This window comes from Cydia pomonella, chromosome 1, assembly GCF_033807575.1.
Source record: "Cydia pomonella isolate Wapato2018A chromosome 1, ilCydPomo1, whole genome shotgun sequence".
Taxonomy (NCBI): domain Eukaryota; kingdom Metazoa; phylum Arthropoda; class Insecta; order Lepidoptera; family Tortricidae; genus Cydia; species Cydia pomonella.
In genome coordinates this window covers 41,368,635-41,387,490 of record NC_084703.1, presented here as the reverse complement: position 1 = coordinate 41,387,490, position 18,856 = coordinate 41,368,635, and the positions used below count along the sequence as shown (strand labels likewise).

At 38.2% G+C, this 18,856-nt stretch overlaps 1 protein-coding gene across 8 annotated transcripts in view; it reads right to left on the bottom strand.

The window, feature by feature from the left end:
• The window catches only part of LOC133523710 (ras GTPase-activating protein raskol), a 230,302-nt gene that overhangs the window by 53,181 nt on the left and 158,265 nt on the right, over positions 1-18,856 (bottom strand). The window contains exon 2 of one of the 8 annotated variants that reach the window (XM_061859444.1): positions 1,827-2,193. The exons of the other annotated variants lie outside the window; for them this stretch is intronic. Coding sequence (XP_061715428.1) covers positions 1,827-2,028 — 202 coding nt within the window. The 5' untranslated portion in view covers positions 2,029-2,193. The remainder of the gene's footprint in view (positions 1-1,826; positions 2,194-18,856) is intronic. 8 annotated transcript variants of the gene reach the window in all.

The following is an 18,856-nucleotide window of genomic DNA, read 5'->3' as shown; positions in this document are numbered from 1 at the left end:
CCACATCTATGCAGGCTTCCGCACGATGTTTTCCTTTACTGAAAAGCTAGTTAGGAGATCGACATCTTGCCCAAATAATAAATAATATAAATAAATAAATATTGGATATTCTTATACAAATTGACTAAGCCCTATAGTAAGCTCAAGAAAGCTTGTGTTGTTGGTACTCAGACGACGATATATACAAATACTTAAATACATAGAAAACACCGATGACTCGGGACCAAATATCCGTGCTTATTACACGAATAAATGCCCTTACGGGGATTCGAACCCAAAACTAAAAAGAGGCCAAGTGCGAGTCGGACTTGCCCATGAAGGGTTCCGTACCATTTATAACGTATTAAAATAAAACTACTTACTAGATCTCATTTAAACCAATTTTCGGTGGAAGTTTGCATGGTAATGTACATCATATATGTTTTTTAGTTTTATCATTCTGTTATTTTAGAGGTTCAAGGGGGGGGGGGGGGGGGGGGGGGCACATTTTACCACTTTGGAAGTGTCTCTCGCGCAATCTATTCAGTTTAGATTAGTCATATATTAGAAACCTCAATATCATTTTTGAAGACCTATCCATATATACCCCACACGTATGGGTTTGATGAAAAAAAATATTTGAGTTTCAGTTCTAAGTATGGGGAACCCCCAAAATTTATTGGTTTTTTGCTATTTTTGTGTGAAAATCTTAATGCGGTTCACAGAATACATCTACTTACCAACTTACTTATAGTTTCGGAAAAAAGTGGCTGTGACATAAACGGACAGACAGACGGACATGACGAATTTATAAGGGTTCCGTTTTTTGCTATTAGGCTACGGAACCCTAAAAGGTGCTGGTGGCCTAGCGGTAAGATCGTGCGACTTGCAATCCGGAGGTCGCGGGTTCAGACCCCGGCTCGTGCCAATGAGTTTTTCGGAACTTATGTAGGAAATATTATTTGATATTTACCAGTTGCTTTTCGGTGAAGGAAAACATCGTGAGGAAACCGGACTAATCCCAACAAGGCCTAGTCTACCCTCGGGGTTGGAAGGTCAGATGGCAGTCGCTTTCGTAAAAACTAGTGCCTACGTCAAATCTTGGAATTAGTTGTCAAGCGGACCCCGGGCTTCCATGAGCCGTGGCAAAATGCCGGGATAACGCGACGAAGAAAAGACCAGGATTCGAACCCAGGACCATCGGCTTTATAGACAGGGTCACTACCCACTAGGCCAGACCAGTCGTCATTTCAGTCATCAAAACATAAGATTATAATTGAAGGAAACAGTTACATTCTTATTAACTAAATACATGACAATACAAGTAAACAAGATTTGATTTATTATATCATATTGGATCTGATCTCACGTCCGACTTTCAATCCGGAATAAGTCGCAGGTTCAAATCCTGGCACGAGCCTGGTACGAAACAATGAATTTTTCGGAACTTATGTACGGAATATCATATTTTGATATTTACACACTTAAAAGGTGCCAAATAAGGTTTTAGGTTACTTTCCCTCCAAGTCATCTCAGATATGGGTATATATGGTCATGTTTAACCTTCAATTATAATATTATGTTTTGTCTGGTGTTACATAGGGTAAAAATAAGATCGAAACTCTCGCACTGGCAGCAAAAGAGACAATTAAAAGTAAAAATTCCCATTATTACATTATATCTTTATACGTGTAGTTTATTTTAAGAACGACCTACACAATTATGTTCAATCTGATGTAATCAATTTTCTTTTTTCGTTACAATAAAGTGTTTATTTACTTTATGTTTAACCATCTTCCAATTGATAATGCTTTATAGTTTAGTTAATATATTATAAAAAAACCTACCATTATTTTCCTCTTGTGTAGTTTCAAAGTCCGCCAGGGACATATTGGAGAGATCCTCGATGTAGACCTGCGGCTGGCGACTGAGGGAGTGCCGGCCCCCCAGCGAGTGGTAGCAGTTCTCCTCCTCGTCGGCAGCCTCCTCGGTGGAGGAGCCCTTCAGGCACGAGTGAAAGCTCCGGGAGAGACGCCGCTCCGTACTCATCGTGGCACATATCCTGACGCACCTCACTTAATCCAAAATTCTTGCACTAAACTTGCACTTTACTATTAAAGTTCACTTTAGCATCACGAACACAAATAATGTATTATCTGGCACTGGTACTGTTAATCACTCAGGTCAGAAGCATATTTTTAAGAATTACGTCACCTGATTAAAAAAAATATATACGTCACATATACAATCAATATGGAAGCGTTCCGTGTGTTCTTATAGAATGCAGTTTTAAGTATCGTGACCTAACCGACCGCTATCTATCATGTGTGCTCTACACACCTTCTCAGATAAGACTGCATTTGTTTCACGTATTACAATATTAGTTTTTTATCGTCCGTTATCATGAAGTACCTGTAATCATACGACATGAGCGCTCCACTGAGCCAATGAACTATATGCATAATATAAATATGTATAGAAAAGATAACGTACTCAATACCTACATATATGATTAATGATTACAGTAGCCTTCGAACACTATTTCGAACGAATGAAATCATGATTTTAACCAACCTTCATGATGATGATGATCAAAAAAAGATCACGTTTCCAGGACCCTGTTTTACAATCACCGGAATTGTTTTTGCGAGAAGAAACAATTGCCACATCCTTTAAGATAAAACGTCGCGGACCAGACAAACACGTTACAGAGGAACTGAGCGGGAACGTGGGACTCGACCAAAAGTGAGTTCAACGAACCTCTAAAGAATGAGGTCTTCAAATGTGCCATACTACTAATGAATGGCAGACGAACAAAGGCCCATCGCTGTCGAGCTCAAACACCGAAGCTAGTACCTACCCACTGATGATGTTGATGTTATACCATTCAAAACCTTTACAAAATAGAGACAATATAAGCATTTGAGTACTGAAGACGGATATACATAGCAAGATTACTAGAGTTAAAAATACGAGAGTTTCTAATGCAATATAAAAAGACAAGTCTAACGAGATTTTTCTGGTTTTATAGCTTTGCGTGACGCACTCGTGGTCAGTACTCAAAATAACCATACCTCTTACACCATAACAATGTCTTAATTGTAGAAAAGCTACTGTAATGCAAAGTAATTAAAAGATAGCGCAACGATAGTTGCACAAACGGTTCGTAGCCTAGCCCTGACCACTTTAATTGAATTACAACAGCAAATCGTAGATTTAAACAATAAATAAGTATTCATTCAATAAAACGTCAAGAAGAGTATACCATACTGAAAATAGAATCGTGCGTTTCCGAATTAGGTGATTATATGTAAAGATAAGATGAGATATGAGATTCAAAACAATGATGCGTTGACGCTTAAATTGCTCTCGATTACTTTCAGTTTTAGCAAGTTGGGCAAGAGTCGAATCACGCGAAACGTGAAGTAGGAAGAGACAGTTACGATTACGGACCGATCACACGTGGTTTTAATTAACACCACAACGCAATAAGCAGCTTACACATTGACAAAAAGAGTGAAATCTTCAACGAGCCATTGTCTCGGTGGAAAGTTCCGCGTGGGAACGGGATGTGAATCTAGTCATTCCGAGGAGAAAATCGCGAAATAAACCTTTATTACAATACATGCTAACAAAGGCATCGAGGAAGAGGTGCTGTTGTGAAATGTTGAAAGTCTTAAACGACAAGTAACACGACACAAACCACCGTACCTATTGGTATAAGTAAAATGAAAGCCTTATTACTTTTACCCAACAGTACTTCCCGTTTTGTTGAAGGTCTTGCGGCTCGGCTGGCTGTCTATCAAGCAAGAAAATATGATTTAGAAACAAGACAATGGGGAGATGAACTAAATTTACCGTCGCATATTCGCATTAGCAAAAATAGCATGTGGCCGGTGACCGTCGGTGAACCCGCGCGGAGGAAGTAAGGGCTACGTTAACATTCACACTTCGCATTTGCAGAATATAAGATGGTCGTACGCACGTGGTGGCTTACGACGAGCTGTTGCTAGGCTCCCGTCGGGGCAAACAGTCTGCGCCTACTTTGCGGTGAAGGCCGTCTCAAGGTGCCAGCCCATCCGGAACGCCCAATAGCCATGGCAAATATTTTATAGTTACAACACGTTTCCATTCAACTCATTACACTACAAACCCCCGCGCTTCCCATACGGTACTTATAACTGTAGTGCAAAACTATAATGCGAATCTCTGTATAATAACAACGAACGGCGACTCATCCACTCGAAGATAAGGCATATGAGCGACGAGCAATGAAATACTGGAGCTTAGTCGATACGGACGACGAAACATCGTGATAAGAGTGATAATTGCAGCGGCTGGATTGTGAGATGAATGGGAACAACAGCGTGTGCTAAATGAGAAGATAGCATGTTTGACGCACGGTTATGGAAACGAAGTGGGTCATGTTTGGCTTGCAGCCAACACTTTTAGGCACGAGACCGATATTTCCTTGAGATTAAGACTGACCAGTCCGGCGGCGTTCGTGTGCTACTTATCAGTACCATTATTAAGTGCTGCGTTGACATCGACTTATTTAATTATTTACCGCCTACTACCTGCACCATATATTGTGAACCGAAATACTACTTTAATTAGGTTTAAACTCCACTACCGATTAAAATAATAATACCTATGATGCCTATGGTCCCGGGTTCAAATCCTGGTAAGGGCGTTTATTTTGTAATGTGCACGGATATTTGTTTCATAGTCATAGATATTTTGTATATAAGTATTTATATATTATATATATCGCTGTCTAACTCCCCACTGGGGCCGTGGAGCTAATTCAAGTAGTGTAATAATGGCGTATATTTATTTAGAGAAAACAGATTAATAAAACATAAATATCAACTGCGGAGAATTAAATAATCATAATAATAATATCTAACTAATATTACTAATTTCTAGCTGAGTAGCCTTATTATGATGTGATTTTACTATAAAAGGTACACCAGCTAAAAACTTCTCTTTGGAAAATAATACCGGCATCTAATTTTGAAATTCCTGTTAAATTTTTGAAATTTGAATTATTTAATACCCAAGACATATTGATTGAGTAAGATGCGTCAAATCTAAAACAATTTCGTGCTTCGAATTTGACAGTTCAACGAGATGGCGCTATACAGCTCCATATATTTTGCGGTAACTCTGATTGTCAAAAGTTGACATTTCAATTCAGTGACCGCAAAACATCAGCGCCATCTGATTTGGACGTCAAAATAAGGATCACGTTTTTTCTTAGACTTTACCCCTCTATTACAATCTCTTTGCTTAATACTAATGCTTTATTTACTTTCGGAAGTGTGGAGTCTCTAAAATGAGATTATTACAATTACCAAAAATACTAGAAAAGGTTACATATTCGTAAAGGTAGGCTAGAGCCACAACATCACCCCCCCCCCCCCCCCTCCAGACCCATAGAGTCGATAACAATCGGAGAAAACGCACAACCCGTCCAGAACGTGTGCATCGCTCTGGAGCTACACGGTGCTGGTTATCATCCTCGAGCATATGAGCAGGCTTTGACACGATCTATAGACACACTAACGGTCTTCCCGCGGATATCTAGCACCGTGAAGCTCCAGAAGAATATATATTAATATTTGAATCATCAGCAGGAACAGCTTTGATAACATCACTTCAGCTAAGTCACATTTGGTGCTTTCGCAGTGGACTTTTTCTTTCGTCGGAATGTGCTCGCAATGAGTAGGTATTAAACGGACAACAAACATCTATTTTGTATAAATTAGCGCAAGTACCTATCGATAAAACGTACAACATTTAATGTGGTAAAAATAAACATGGAACATATTTTCGTAAAATAACGTTTTAAAAAATCTGGGTATGTTTTATATGTCCGCGCCGGGTTAAATTGCCTAAGATTTGTCATTCAAATTATTTTCAATGGAAAGTGGATAACATCATATTCTTGAAACAGTCATTACAATATCTGACAGCTGCAGCCAACACGCGTGCGACATTCTGCTGCAAATTGCAGAATGTTTAGGCGTACGTAAACATCTGCTGAGTCGATGTATGCCAGTGAAAGCTTTTATAGCATGGCTATACTTACATATGTCGATTGTCGACGGCAGCATATGAAGGTAAGCCACACATTATAAAAGCAAATGGCCCTAAATAAACGTTATGACTAACTTTCGCTCGAAAAGAACTGTATCTAATAGGAGTAACGATCTCGAAACAGCCGGACAACCGGAGCGCTGAGTTTGAAGCGCGCTTTTGTTCAGTTCATATGAAAGGCTGTAAATAGGTTGTTCGAGCAAATAAAACGCATCCGCCTGCGACAAACGCTGACATCGTAACTAATGACGTGGCAGGTATAAATCATGTTTATAATAGCCGGGCCCAGGCGAAGACGCCGAAGGAAACGGTCGATTTGCGACGGATATGGCCACTGGGACAAGTAGAGCGAGGTACTTGCTTGGCGAAATTAATCTCATTCCATGGCTCATGCAGTACACTACCAACTTAAATGGAAAGATGATGTTACTGAATAAGTACTGAACCCGTACACTTAGTGTAGTCAAACGGACTTATTGGTCAATTCGATAATCTAAATGCACAATGTTACCTAACCGATAAAGTGCGACGATATTTAAAGTCAAAAATTATAATCTACTCTAAATTCCATAATAGTAAGGTGTTTTATTTATTTAATGATAATTAAGTATTTTATCGTGCGAAAAATAATATTGAGTTACAAAATTTTAGTAAGTCATCCACAGAACTTTATCGACAACACACAATTCCAATGTAATGCAACGACAAATATTATATAAGTTAACACAATACCAGGTTATTAACTAGGTAGTCCAATTTACAGATTACAATTATAATTTTTAATCTTTTTTTATTATAGAGAAGAGATAAGATTTTTCTATAATTTAATGGCTTAGGGGGAGCCTGGGAGACTTGACTTAGTATGCATTTGTCATGTCACGATAGATATCGTTAGGTGATATTGGAGTGCTGGTAAAATAAATCATTTGATTGAGACACTTTTTTAATAAATCGGTTCACTTTTCCCACCTGGTCAAGTCTCCCGGACTCCCCCCATAAGTATTATGTAGTTTTCAAAATTGTAGTTCAGTATCGACAAAAACAATTATTATTCGTTAACTTGATGTCACGTTTTATCAGTGTTGCCAGAGCGCTTCCAGCTTAATGTACGTTCGTACGTCAAAAAAGGTACGATTTAGGTAAAAAAAGTACGTTTTTTTTTTTTATTCTATAAATTCCTTAGAGAAATAACATTTACATTAACACACATCTTTGTAACACATGTTTTATTGCGGTTTTCCTGTTTAAATAATGTATGTAAATGTAAATGTAAATAGCCTTTATTATTGAAGTCTTCAGACATACAGAATAATAGACAGACAACGATTGCAGTGCACGAATGAACGATAGTAATTAAATTTAGTTAGTTCCACCTCTCATGGTGACCTCAAGTATGGCTCGCACAGTGATGACGCCTTACCGCTCACGCTAAACAGGTAATTAACTACACTAACGAAACATCCACAATACCATCGACACAGAATTAGACGCACCAAAATAGAGGCAAACGTCATAAACAGAACAGACAACACTCGCGCACTGACGGTACTCTCGCCCTACTGGGCCCGTGTCATATCCGTTGCGAAAGTCGGACTCTCATGCTGGGTCCCTTCAGAGACGTCTCCACTTTCGTGTCGCGCAGACAGGCGCGTGTCTGTCTCGATTCACAGGCGCGGGCGCACTGAGACCAAGCGAGACGCCAGCTACACTAGACTACGTGCGCGCTCGCTCTCCATGTTCGTTTATTTACTATTCAGTTTGGAATACGAGCGTACTCCAATAATTATCATGGTTGTATGTGGGCCGTGGAACTCCAACAATATTGAAGCTGTGGTACTAATTCAATTATGAATATGAATACCTAATAATATTTAACTAAATAACCAAATCACAGCCAATTACACCATTCCGCTTTCTAAGTGGGTTAAGATTATTTACAATATTTACCTATAATATATATATTATTAATTGATATACCAACATCTAATAATAAGTGGTGGCATTATTAAATAACCGTTAATAATATTATATAAGTGAAAGTCACTTCGGTTTCAGACCACTTCGTAATCAATTAGATGATCAACTTAATCATTTAAGTCAGCGACTGAATTAGGTACAATAGCAATTGTTAATAACAATTGACTGTAGGTATTGTTCAAAAGAAGGAATTGGTACTCCAAAGTAATAACTCGGTATTGAAGTTCGTGAACGGCTGAAAGCTTCAATGTATGTTGCTGGACATAGTTAACCTAGTCAACTTCCAAGTCGGTACCTTGGACGTTGTAAAAGAGAGTCTAGAATCTGAAATATTTAAAAATATGGTTGTTTACCATTTAACATAGATAAGACCAAAGGTTCATTCGTCTGCCTATCAGGTAGATCCTGGGTAGCGAGGGTAGCGTCCGCAGCAACACTTGTGTAATTATTTTAAGCCGCGGCAAACAGAGATACACGATGGAATGCCGGCTGGGTGTTTAAGGATAGATTTACGCCGTTCTATGATTATGATGTAAAAAAACATCACCCCTCTGTCGGTGACTAGCTCGAGCCTCTTATTGTGACCGCCAATCAATCATATTTTGATACTTTGACTAAAATAAATAATAATAATCGACCAATAGGTACCGTGTATAAGGTTGTGAATTATTCCAATCGATTAGGTTGTTCAGTACGGTCTAATAATCTTAATTTTAGATATACGAGTATAACTTCTCCCCTCCCTCACTAAGTCAAGGATACTGAAAATGATTTTGGTAGTACAAGAGAAATTAGTACCTTCTATTTAGTATAGACCTGAAAATATTTACAAATATGCTCATGTAAAATATTGTATCATAGCGATGATAAGGTGACTAACATCGAGTACATCGATATACTTATGTAGTAAAACTACGACGACTGGAAACAGTAAGAAGTCGGCCTTGAGCGTGGGGCATCATTGCATGCCAAGTGCAGTAACGGATGCGTAGGTACATAGCTACGAGAACGTAGAAAAACGAGATCTTATGATGGGAACGGGATGAGACTTATTGCGACAGTAGCAAGAACACTTTATGAGCAAAAACGTGTTCGGGGAAATGTACAAGTTGGTAGTTACAAGTTAATACTCCATGTATAAAAACGTAGCATGTGAGACTTAATTTAAAAAGTCTGAAAATTATACTTTTGTCATTGTCTTACTTAATTAAAAAAAAAAAAACAACATAAATAATTTATCTTATGCGATAAAAAATCGGTTATTGTAGAAAGCTAATGTTCGAACTTGCAATAAAAACATAATAAATTAAACAACGTTAATGTTCATGTTTTACAAATTACTTATCTGTCTAAATAGGAACACAGTCTAACGTTGTAACACTAATATGGCAAAGTGAGCTTCGTTATTACCGGCAGTACCTACACTTTATCAAACACTGCGTAGGAGACCAACTTAGATGCCTGTGGGCGGTCAAAAGATCTATTCTAAACAGAACTTCGATGCAATCACTTGGTTTACAAGATATAACATTTACGCTTATTACGTGTATATAACATGTTCCGGTACGATTAGTTTGAAGTTTTACATAAGACACTCCAGAATTTGTCTGATCAAATTCTTGTGGAATTAACATCACCCGATATTGTATATATAATGCTTTCATTTAATGTACATCAATGCCGACTGAAGGTAAACATAGGTAAGTTGTATCAACATAATCGATTTCACTGAAATGTGTAACAAATCAACTAATTAGTAAAATATGGATTTCCAAGTTTATACATCCTCAATTTCTCATTACTATTCAATTAATTTGGCAAAAACTTATTCTCATTTCAATTAAAAAGATACAATCTCCTGATGCAATCAAATCTCTCACTGCATTGCATTTTCTATTTATTGAGAAAGTAATGATTAGTGACGGGCAACAATGATTATTTACAAAATTGTATACAGAAGAAAGGAAACCGAGATCGTCAATGGCACGCCGACGCAGCCATATGGATGATTCATCTAACGACCTTGACTGCCAGTGCCAACGGCTTAAACGGCGATTGCCTATCAAACATCATTCAATGAAATTATTCATAAGATGTAGGTACAAAATAAATCATGGATTTCCGTTGTACAACATTTTTCCCGACGAATTACAAGTTAGGTTCAGGTTAATCTTAATTAACGCTTATTATTAACGCTTATTTTCAGCGGTTCCTTAGAACCGCTGAAAATAAGCTACGCTCGTACGTGATAATCCAGTTTTAAAATAACACTCACTCTCGATTACAATTACAGACATGTTACATACGCACAGACGATTTACAAAATGCCCGTATACATATCTCTAGATTACCATTAACTGCCACGGACAGAGTAATGCAAGGCTTACATAATTATAATGTAATTTCTATTGTGACGCACGTTTTAATAGCCAAATTAATCAGTTCAATAGTACAGTGGATCATTCGATCGGCTAATGGCGAGGAATACGCAAAAGTGGAATACGTAAGTAACAAACTTTCGTTAGAGAAGTGTGCCAGTAGAATGCTGGCGTTGTGCGTGCGTTGTGCGAACTGCGAATGCGCACACATCAGCGAATAAGTGCATAATGTACTCGGGTTCTACAGCCATTATAACGAGACTGATGGCCCGTCGACGAAGTTATCCCTCCCTCGCACTTCTCGCCTAACAAGCAATCTGCTCCTGATAAACGATATGCATCAATGCTTACAATTTACAATACCCAGTTAGGAGGAAAGTGGACGACCGCCCCGAAGCCGCCATACAAACGTAGTCCCCATTTTTCTCTTTGAAATTATTATGACACTTTTTATATACGTTGACCATGGTTATGTCACTTCGTTTGATTTTTTTTCTTATATTTAATTATTATAAATAAAAAAAAGAGTACAGGTTTTTAAAGGGTCGGCAACGCGCATGTAATACCTCTGGTGTTGCAGGCGTCCATATGCTACGGTGACTGCTTACCATCAGGCGGGCCGTATGCTTGTTTGCCACCGTCGTGGTATTAAAAAAATATATATAAGTTAGAAGCATTTTATCAATTTGTATGGAAATTGGTTTCCGCTTCTAACTTTTATAATACACAAAAAATCAAACGAAGGGGGAAGCTGTGCTTAATACACATCAAATTGTGTAAACATATTTATTTATAATGTTGATATCCGGAGAGGAAAAAGAGGACTACGGTTTGTATGGAGACACGGCCGTCCCCTTTGCTTCTTAAGCTAAACTTATGATCCAAACAAAAATCGATAGACGCCGCAATTGTTTACCTAAATAACCGTTGAGATTCAGATCTAGCGTATAAATAGCCCACGTTGCTATTGGATTAGAAAATGTGGGGCGCATATCATGTTGTGCCCACTATGTCGTTGCAAGAATTGAAAACAAGGACGTAACACGAATATTTCGCCTTTCTGTCCGCATGGAAATTACACTTGCAACTCGGACGAGATTAAGCACGTCGGCTCCGCGACGGTGCATTAAGTGCATCCTACTGCACACTGACACACATAGCCGTATTAAACCAATGCACCATGTGAGGCTTCTTTGTTACTTGCGAAACTCGCAAACATAAGTATTTGGAAAGAATATAAAGTATTACTTAATAAACAAAATGCTAATAAGCAATAAAATTCAGTGAAATTCATTGCATGAAGGTTTAGTGTTTAATTTGAGTACAGAACAAAGTGAACTTAATATACTTTGGCTAGAAGGCCGCTTTGCAATATTTTGCTATGACAAGGGTCGCGATCACACATAAAATGCTAATACGTCATTAACTATTTAAATGTCATTAATTAATAAATTATTATACAAAAAAGTGAAAGCATGTGGAAGGAGAGTAGAATTGTCGATTTCATTCACGGTACGAGATTTGTACTGCGGTAAAAGGAGAGCGATAAAAGCAACAAATCAGAGCACGGGGCCCATGTAGAGCACATCGATGCATTATTGTTCACTTGGCCCTGCAAGTAAAAATCGCGACAACCTGGTAGTCCTGGGCGGGAAGAAAAGCAAAAATGTATCGGATGGTACGAAACGTCACGTGATTATTACAATACATTCAAGTTTCGATTGACGTTTTCTATCAACGCTGGTATAAAAAAAACATATGTTATATACATAATACCTTTATGGTATGTCCATAAAACAAGGCTGGAGTTAAAGCTTGACGCACACACACGGGCAGGTGCGGGCGGTTTACGTGACCAAGATGGCCCGCGGCGCGTCTCTTTAGCTAGTTTTATATGAACAGCGTCACACAGGCCGCGGGCGCCGGTCGTGCCGGCAGGCGGTATATTTTTTTGTGATACGTACGTTTGTCAACAACAACAAGCAGCGATCGAGCGTGCGCGCGTTTCATTTATGTTGTATTTTATTACAACTAAAATTGACCTTAATACAGACTACGTAGGACCCGTCGCCAAGCATTCACACTGCGCCGACGCGACCCGTGACCGCTTGGTCACGCGCCTGCACGCACTTGCCCTGTGTGTGCGTTAAGCGTAAAGTCTATCAAAGATTCTGACCTTCTGGTGCTAGGATGCACATAACGTGTGGAGACAATACGAAAATAAGTTTGTCCGTCTGATTGACGTCTATGTAGTATACTTACATGTGTTATACCTCAATGTTCTATCTACCCCTTCTCTATTTGCATCATGAAGTAAACACAGCGATCTTTATAACTGATATGTCAAAACTTGCGATTTTATGACCGGTATTTTGTATCTACTTATACAATATTATTGTATATTATGTACTTATGGATGTGGCCATAGTCAGGAGCAACTGAGCCTCGCTCCACAGTGGTAGCATATACCTACCAGTGACGCGCGGCAGCTTTGTAAACATCGACCGCTATAAACTGCTGTTTGGACGGACGCCAAAGCACATATGAATCATTACACTCAGTATGGAAACACCTTTATTTCGAATTTCTCCTTTTAATACTACTTAGTCTTCAAGCGTAAGCGTAATAAGTTCAGTAGAATGAAATTTAATATAGGTAACATAAGAAATTGAGTTATATTTGTCTTGAGTTTAAAGCATATCATTTGTAGATTTTCTAGATCTACATTTTATACCGTGCCTATAATGCGATATATAATACAATAAATGATGAGGGTAAATTGCACTTCCATCTAGCTAAGCGAACATGCATGGTAGTGACAGTGCGTTCATGAATAAAGTGACTCCCTTACTTCTCTTACTAGCACTTTCCATGTTTCTATAAACGTAGGTATTGAACTTATCTATAGCCCTATTCGTGTCCTCTGAAGTGAAGAAGTTTAGTCTTATAATTCGAGTAATAACAACTAATATCCTTAAGCAAGAGCGACGGCCATTCAACTCGGATCAGCCAGTAATTCAGTATAAATGATATCAATCACCATTTCGCCATTTAACTTGTCCCATACCGACATTAACTCTATCGCAGAGCTCATGGAGATTGAATTCGTGACTATCTCTAACAGCAAAATGCCGAATTAGTAAACCCTACTGCACGACCACTAGGCGTAGTGTTTCAGACTTGCTTAATACAGATTAGGTGCCCTTTGAATAAGGTCAAAAAGCCATTAGACACGCAATAAAACGATCCGTTTTCAATCTGAACAAGTTTCTGTTATTTCGGACCCAAACTTCAAACTTAACATAACCTGAATAGAGACCTACGTAAATAAAGGGTAACATTTGACAACAGCGTCATGCTCAAATATTGCTACTACTCATACGTAGTTCTCGGTCTGTCGGAATTATACAATGGGTGACTTTCAAACTAAGTTCATTCGATGCCCACCGCACCTACCTACTATGAATATATTTGAAACTTTTCAGTACTGTTCACACTTGGTTATAACATGGGATACATATTTAACAACTTTATTTTTTTTATACTACGTCGGTGGCAAACAAGCATACGGCCCGCCTGATGGTAAGCAGTCACCGTAGCATATGGACGCCTGCAACTCCAGAGGTGTTACATGCGCGTTGGCATTGTTGGCAACCCTTTAAAAACCTGTACACTCCTTTTTTGAAGAACCCCATACTGTATACCCTCGGGAAAACCTCGGCAGGGAGCTCATTCCACAGCCGGAGCGTCCGCGGGAGGAAATTCCTCTTAAACCGCACACTGCGCGACCATTTAGGCTCTAGGGTATGAGGATGAACACCCTGCCGACGGCGAGCGGTGCGGTGATAGAAAGTGGCCGTTGGCATCATGTCAAACAATTCTTCAAAGCACAGCCACATTATCTTTATTATGGAAAAAAATCCGGACAAGTGCGAGTCGGACTTGCCCACCGAGGGTTCCGTGCTTTTTAGTATTTGTTGTTATAGCGACAACAGAAATATATCCTCTGTGAAAACTTCAACTGTCTAGCTATCACGGTTCATGAGATACAGCCTGGTGACAGACGGCCAGACAGACCAGACATACGGACGGAGAGCGGAGTCTTAGTAATAGGGTCCTGTTTTACCCTTTGGGTACGGAACTCTAAAAACTTTATAAAAAGACACTTCAATAGTAATTTATGGCAAAAAATAAAAACATTGCAAACACATTTACTCGCTAGTCAGGTATGTTTTTAGAGGTCTTTAGAGGTTGATTATTGTATTTTAAATAATTATATGTTCATCAAAAGAGAATAATCGCAATTTAAAACTATCTAGATTTAAAGACAAGTAAATTCTCACGAAATCTTTGCCAAAAATCATTCGTTTAAAAGTCGGTTGTGTATACAGCAGATTTTTTTTTCGAAACAAATGCAAAATGGTGACAAAACATTCGTTCATCCTTATCATACACAGACAAGATATTAAATTATTAAATGTATATGCTATAGTAACTAAGCAACTAGTCATGTATAAACCGAATAAAATTTCAGTACCGGTCATGTCAATAAATAATTTCAAAACATTATATATTAGAATGTTACGCAAAATTTTTTCTTGCCTTTTTTGGAACCTTTTTTGGCATTATTGAGATAAAATCGTTTAAAATTCGACGACTCTCAACTTCTGCTGTCACAGAGTACTATAAATTAGGTCCTACTATTGAAAATCCGCAACATGATGAAGGCCAAATAGGATCTTGTCAGGTTTTACATAGATTTAATCTATATAGGTATGTATGTACTAGTACATCCATAGCCAATCAGCGCATTTAATATTTATCCTGAACCGGAGAGTTTTTAGAATTACGCAATGAACATAAAACTTCAGCGCAATGTATGATTCTGAAATAGCCCAACTGTGTGTAGCACATGATTGCAAGCCGATATCCGGTCCACGCACAGGTAGGACACCGGAAGAGAGCGGCCAATGACCGCGGCATCCGTATTGTACTAGTACCTATCGGTTTGATAAAGGAAGATTTACCTAAAACTACAGGGTTACTTGCACTTGAAATCACAATTTCGGTAAAATAAACTTTGAAAATAGCACTACTTCTCGGACACAATATCGGAGGTAAATTTCAAATTAGTAAGCGATTAACCAGCGTTGTTATTAAAAGGTAGTGTAAAAAGCGCAAGAATTAGAATCAATATTACATTACCCTTTAAAATGAGAAGCGAACCTACAGGTTTTACTGATATGTATAGGTAATTTACTGCAAAAAGTAATCCACTAAAGTAATTAATTACTTTAAGTACATTCTCGCACGCTCCCTAGTTTAACGCCATACTTTGTTCAGCTATGTAGCTAAGTAGCTCAATTACTTAAGTTCCATGTGTGATATACGAACAACATACACTAAGACTGGACGTTTATATGATATAGCCCGAGATAAGCGATCACACTTACGCTTGCACCCGATCTCAGCTTACCATTAGCCTTACACGTAGAGCACAAATAAGACCAACACATTGATGAAACTCGATGACATCGCGTCAACTGTGAACCACTAACTATACTTAATGTATTAAATTACTCCTTCGATCTCGTTACAACAGGAAAAGCAACTTTTTTACAAAACCGAAATCTTGCCTCACTGAACACTACATATAAATTTACTAAGGCAAACTCCTGTTTTATGTCTAAACGTTCACTTGTTTCGAGTCCCAGATTATCCCTACGAGTATTCTCACGGCAGTTATCGGCGACGCGGGGAATTCGGGCCGCTGACGATAACCACACTCTTATCTGTCACCGGGGCTCACTAATGCGATTTATTACACCGTCTACCAGAAACTAAAATGAGGAGCCGCCACTTAAAACTTCCATATACAAGGAACACAGTACACGCTTATTTTAATTTTTTATTTTACTAGGAAATCAATATCTTTACACATTTACACAGCCGACCGTTTCGCAAATCTTTCTTGTGTAAAACGATATTTTTGGTGTAACGGCGATTAAAATTCCAACGTTTGTTGAACGGCCAGTATCAAATTCTTTGCGCATACAATCAGTGAAGCACGGTGACGATAGGCGAGGAACGTGCCCAGAGTGACAAAGAAGTAGTAGGAACGACCGCCCTATTATGATCGTTTACCTGCATTCTAAGGCATCTATATTCCCGAGTTGTTTGTAATATAATGCAAGCCCTCAAGATCATGTCAAAAATTCATAATTATAATGGACGTTGTCGAAGTAATTTGGGATTCTTAACCCTAAAGTTCAACATTCCAATGTTCAAGAGGATCAAGTGCCCTGATGACGCACTTGAATATAAAGCGTGGGGTTTTTGGTTAGAACAATACTGTCCTAGCAGGTTGTATTGTAACGATAGAGAGGGGCAACAATGGTGGGCGAAGCAGGTAGCGGGATGCGGGCCCGACGACGCATGATGTGCACGACATGCACACGCGTGATTTCAGCCACCCGGCGCGACAGATGCTTCTGAACTTTACTTAATAATAATAACGTCGGAATACTTTTAATGTACGATTTTATTTATACTGGCCCATAAACAAACTTTAAAGATAACGTGAAGTTTAAACAGAATTTATTGTAATCCGTAAGCCTTGACAATCTACAGAAAATTTGTTGTTAAAATGTATGGAATATTATTTATTGTCGTTCGAGCGTATCAAAAGTGTTTTTATTAATGACAATTGAACCGAGAAGCGATGGTCACGTCTGAGTTTGTAAAAGGTTTTGTGATAGGAATGTCTTGAAATTTGTGAAAACATCAAGCGTTTCTTGCTCCGACTTAAACTGGAATAACTACAAAATTATTTTTAAAACAATTAAGGCAGGTTATAGACCAATAGTGGGACCGGATTTTTGCCCTATAAGTTTCGATAATTCTAAAGAGTGAAAAGTGATGTTTATCTGGTATGGGACATATTTTTAAGCATATTTGTAATATATGAAGAAAATTTAGAACGAGCGTTAGATATAAATAAGGTATTTATGTATTTTTATTGATGAATTTTGAATATTGAATTAAAGTACAAAATTTAAGCATCGTCTTTTATAATATATATGAGGCTTTATGCTATCAAATTTTTAGAAAAAAAATCAACGTGCTACTTTGTCAAACTCAAATTAGCTTATTATTTTGTCAATATTGAATTAAAGTTTGAAAAATCCACAATATCATATCTAAATTCTTAAGTTAATAGGCAAGGCAAAAAATTAGAAGAATAGGATATGTGCTTTACAATTAATATGCGTTTTTTGTCCTGTAAGATCTAATATTGAATTAAAGTCCGTAGAGATAAGTCTATTACTATAAAATAATATATGCAGCCATTTTATGGAAAGGTAGAAATATCTGTGTGTAGCTTACATTGTAATAGTAAAATCAACTTAAAAAGGCGCGAAATTCATAACCACGCCGCGCTGGTCCGTCAACATGTCGGCTCGGCGCGCGGGAGCCTATCGTAGCCGACCTGGTGAGCGATAGATACCTCGCCCCGCCCGCGCCCCCCGCTCAGCTTCGCAAGCGCTGTTTGTCTTTTCTTTCAAATCATTCATTTGTTTGTTTATCGTGCACATAAATTAGATGCGGACATTACATGAATTTAATTATAGAATAAAAGTTATTATGACTTCAAAATGAGTGAAAAATGTTTGATATGTGTACTGTACTGTACTGACTTAGTAACAGAGAAAAAACGAGGAATTGAGCAGTTAATAACTGCGAGCAAATAATCTTTCTTGGTGATGGGAAAGGAAAAATATTTCTACTTGAAGGAGGAACTACGTTTCCATAAAAAGTGTAGATTATACATTGAGTCGAAGGCTATACCGGCGTACAAAAGACTAATGGAGGTGGCATCAGAGGGCTTACCGCGAACCACGTTCGACGTGTTGCCTCCCTGTCATACTTACGTACGAATTTACAAGTGCGACAGAGAGGTAACACGTCGAACGTGGTAAGCGATAGGCCCTCAAATGTACAGCCAAGTGACGATGATGAAAATTACATTTTCAAAACTTTTGTCTTTTGTTACCATTGTGTTAGCCGCCTGTACTTACTTTCAACATATATTAGTAGTTTATGTTACTGCTACATAATAAAAGGCATTAAAATACACGAGTGTGGGCTTAGGAAACGAACGAAGTGAGTTTCTTAAAAAGATCACACGAGTGTTTTAATGCCTAATTATCTTATACCTTTAAACGAGCAATTCTTGTATATATATATTTCCGGGATCTCGGAAACGGCTCTAACGATTTTGCTGAAATTTGGTATATGGGGGTTTTTGGGGGTAAACAATCGATCTAGATTAGTCTTATGTTTGGGAAAACGCGTGTTTTCAAGTTTTCATGCGTTTTTCTTTCGACGCAGAATATGGTCGCTAATTTCGTTTTGCCGGC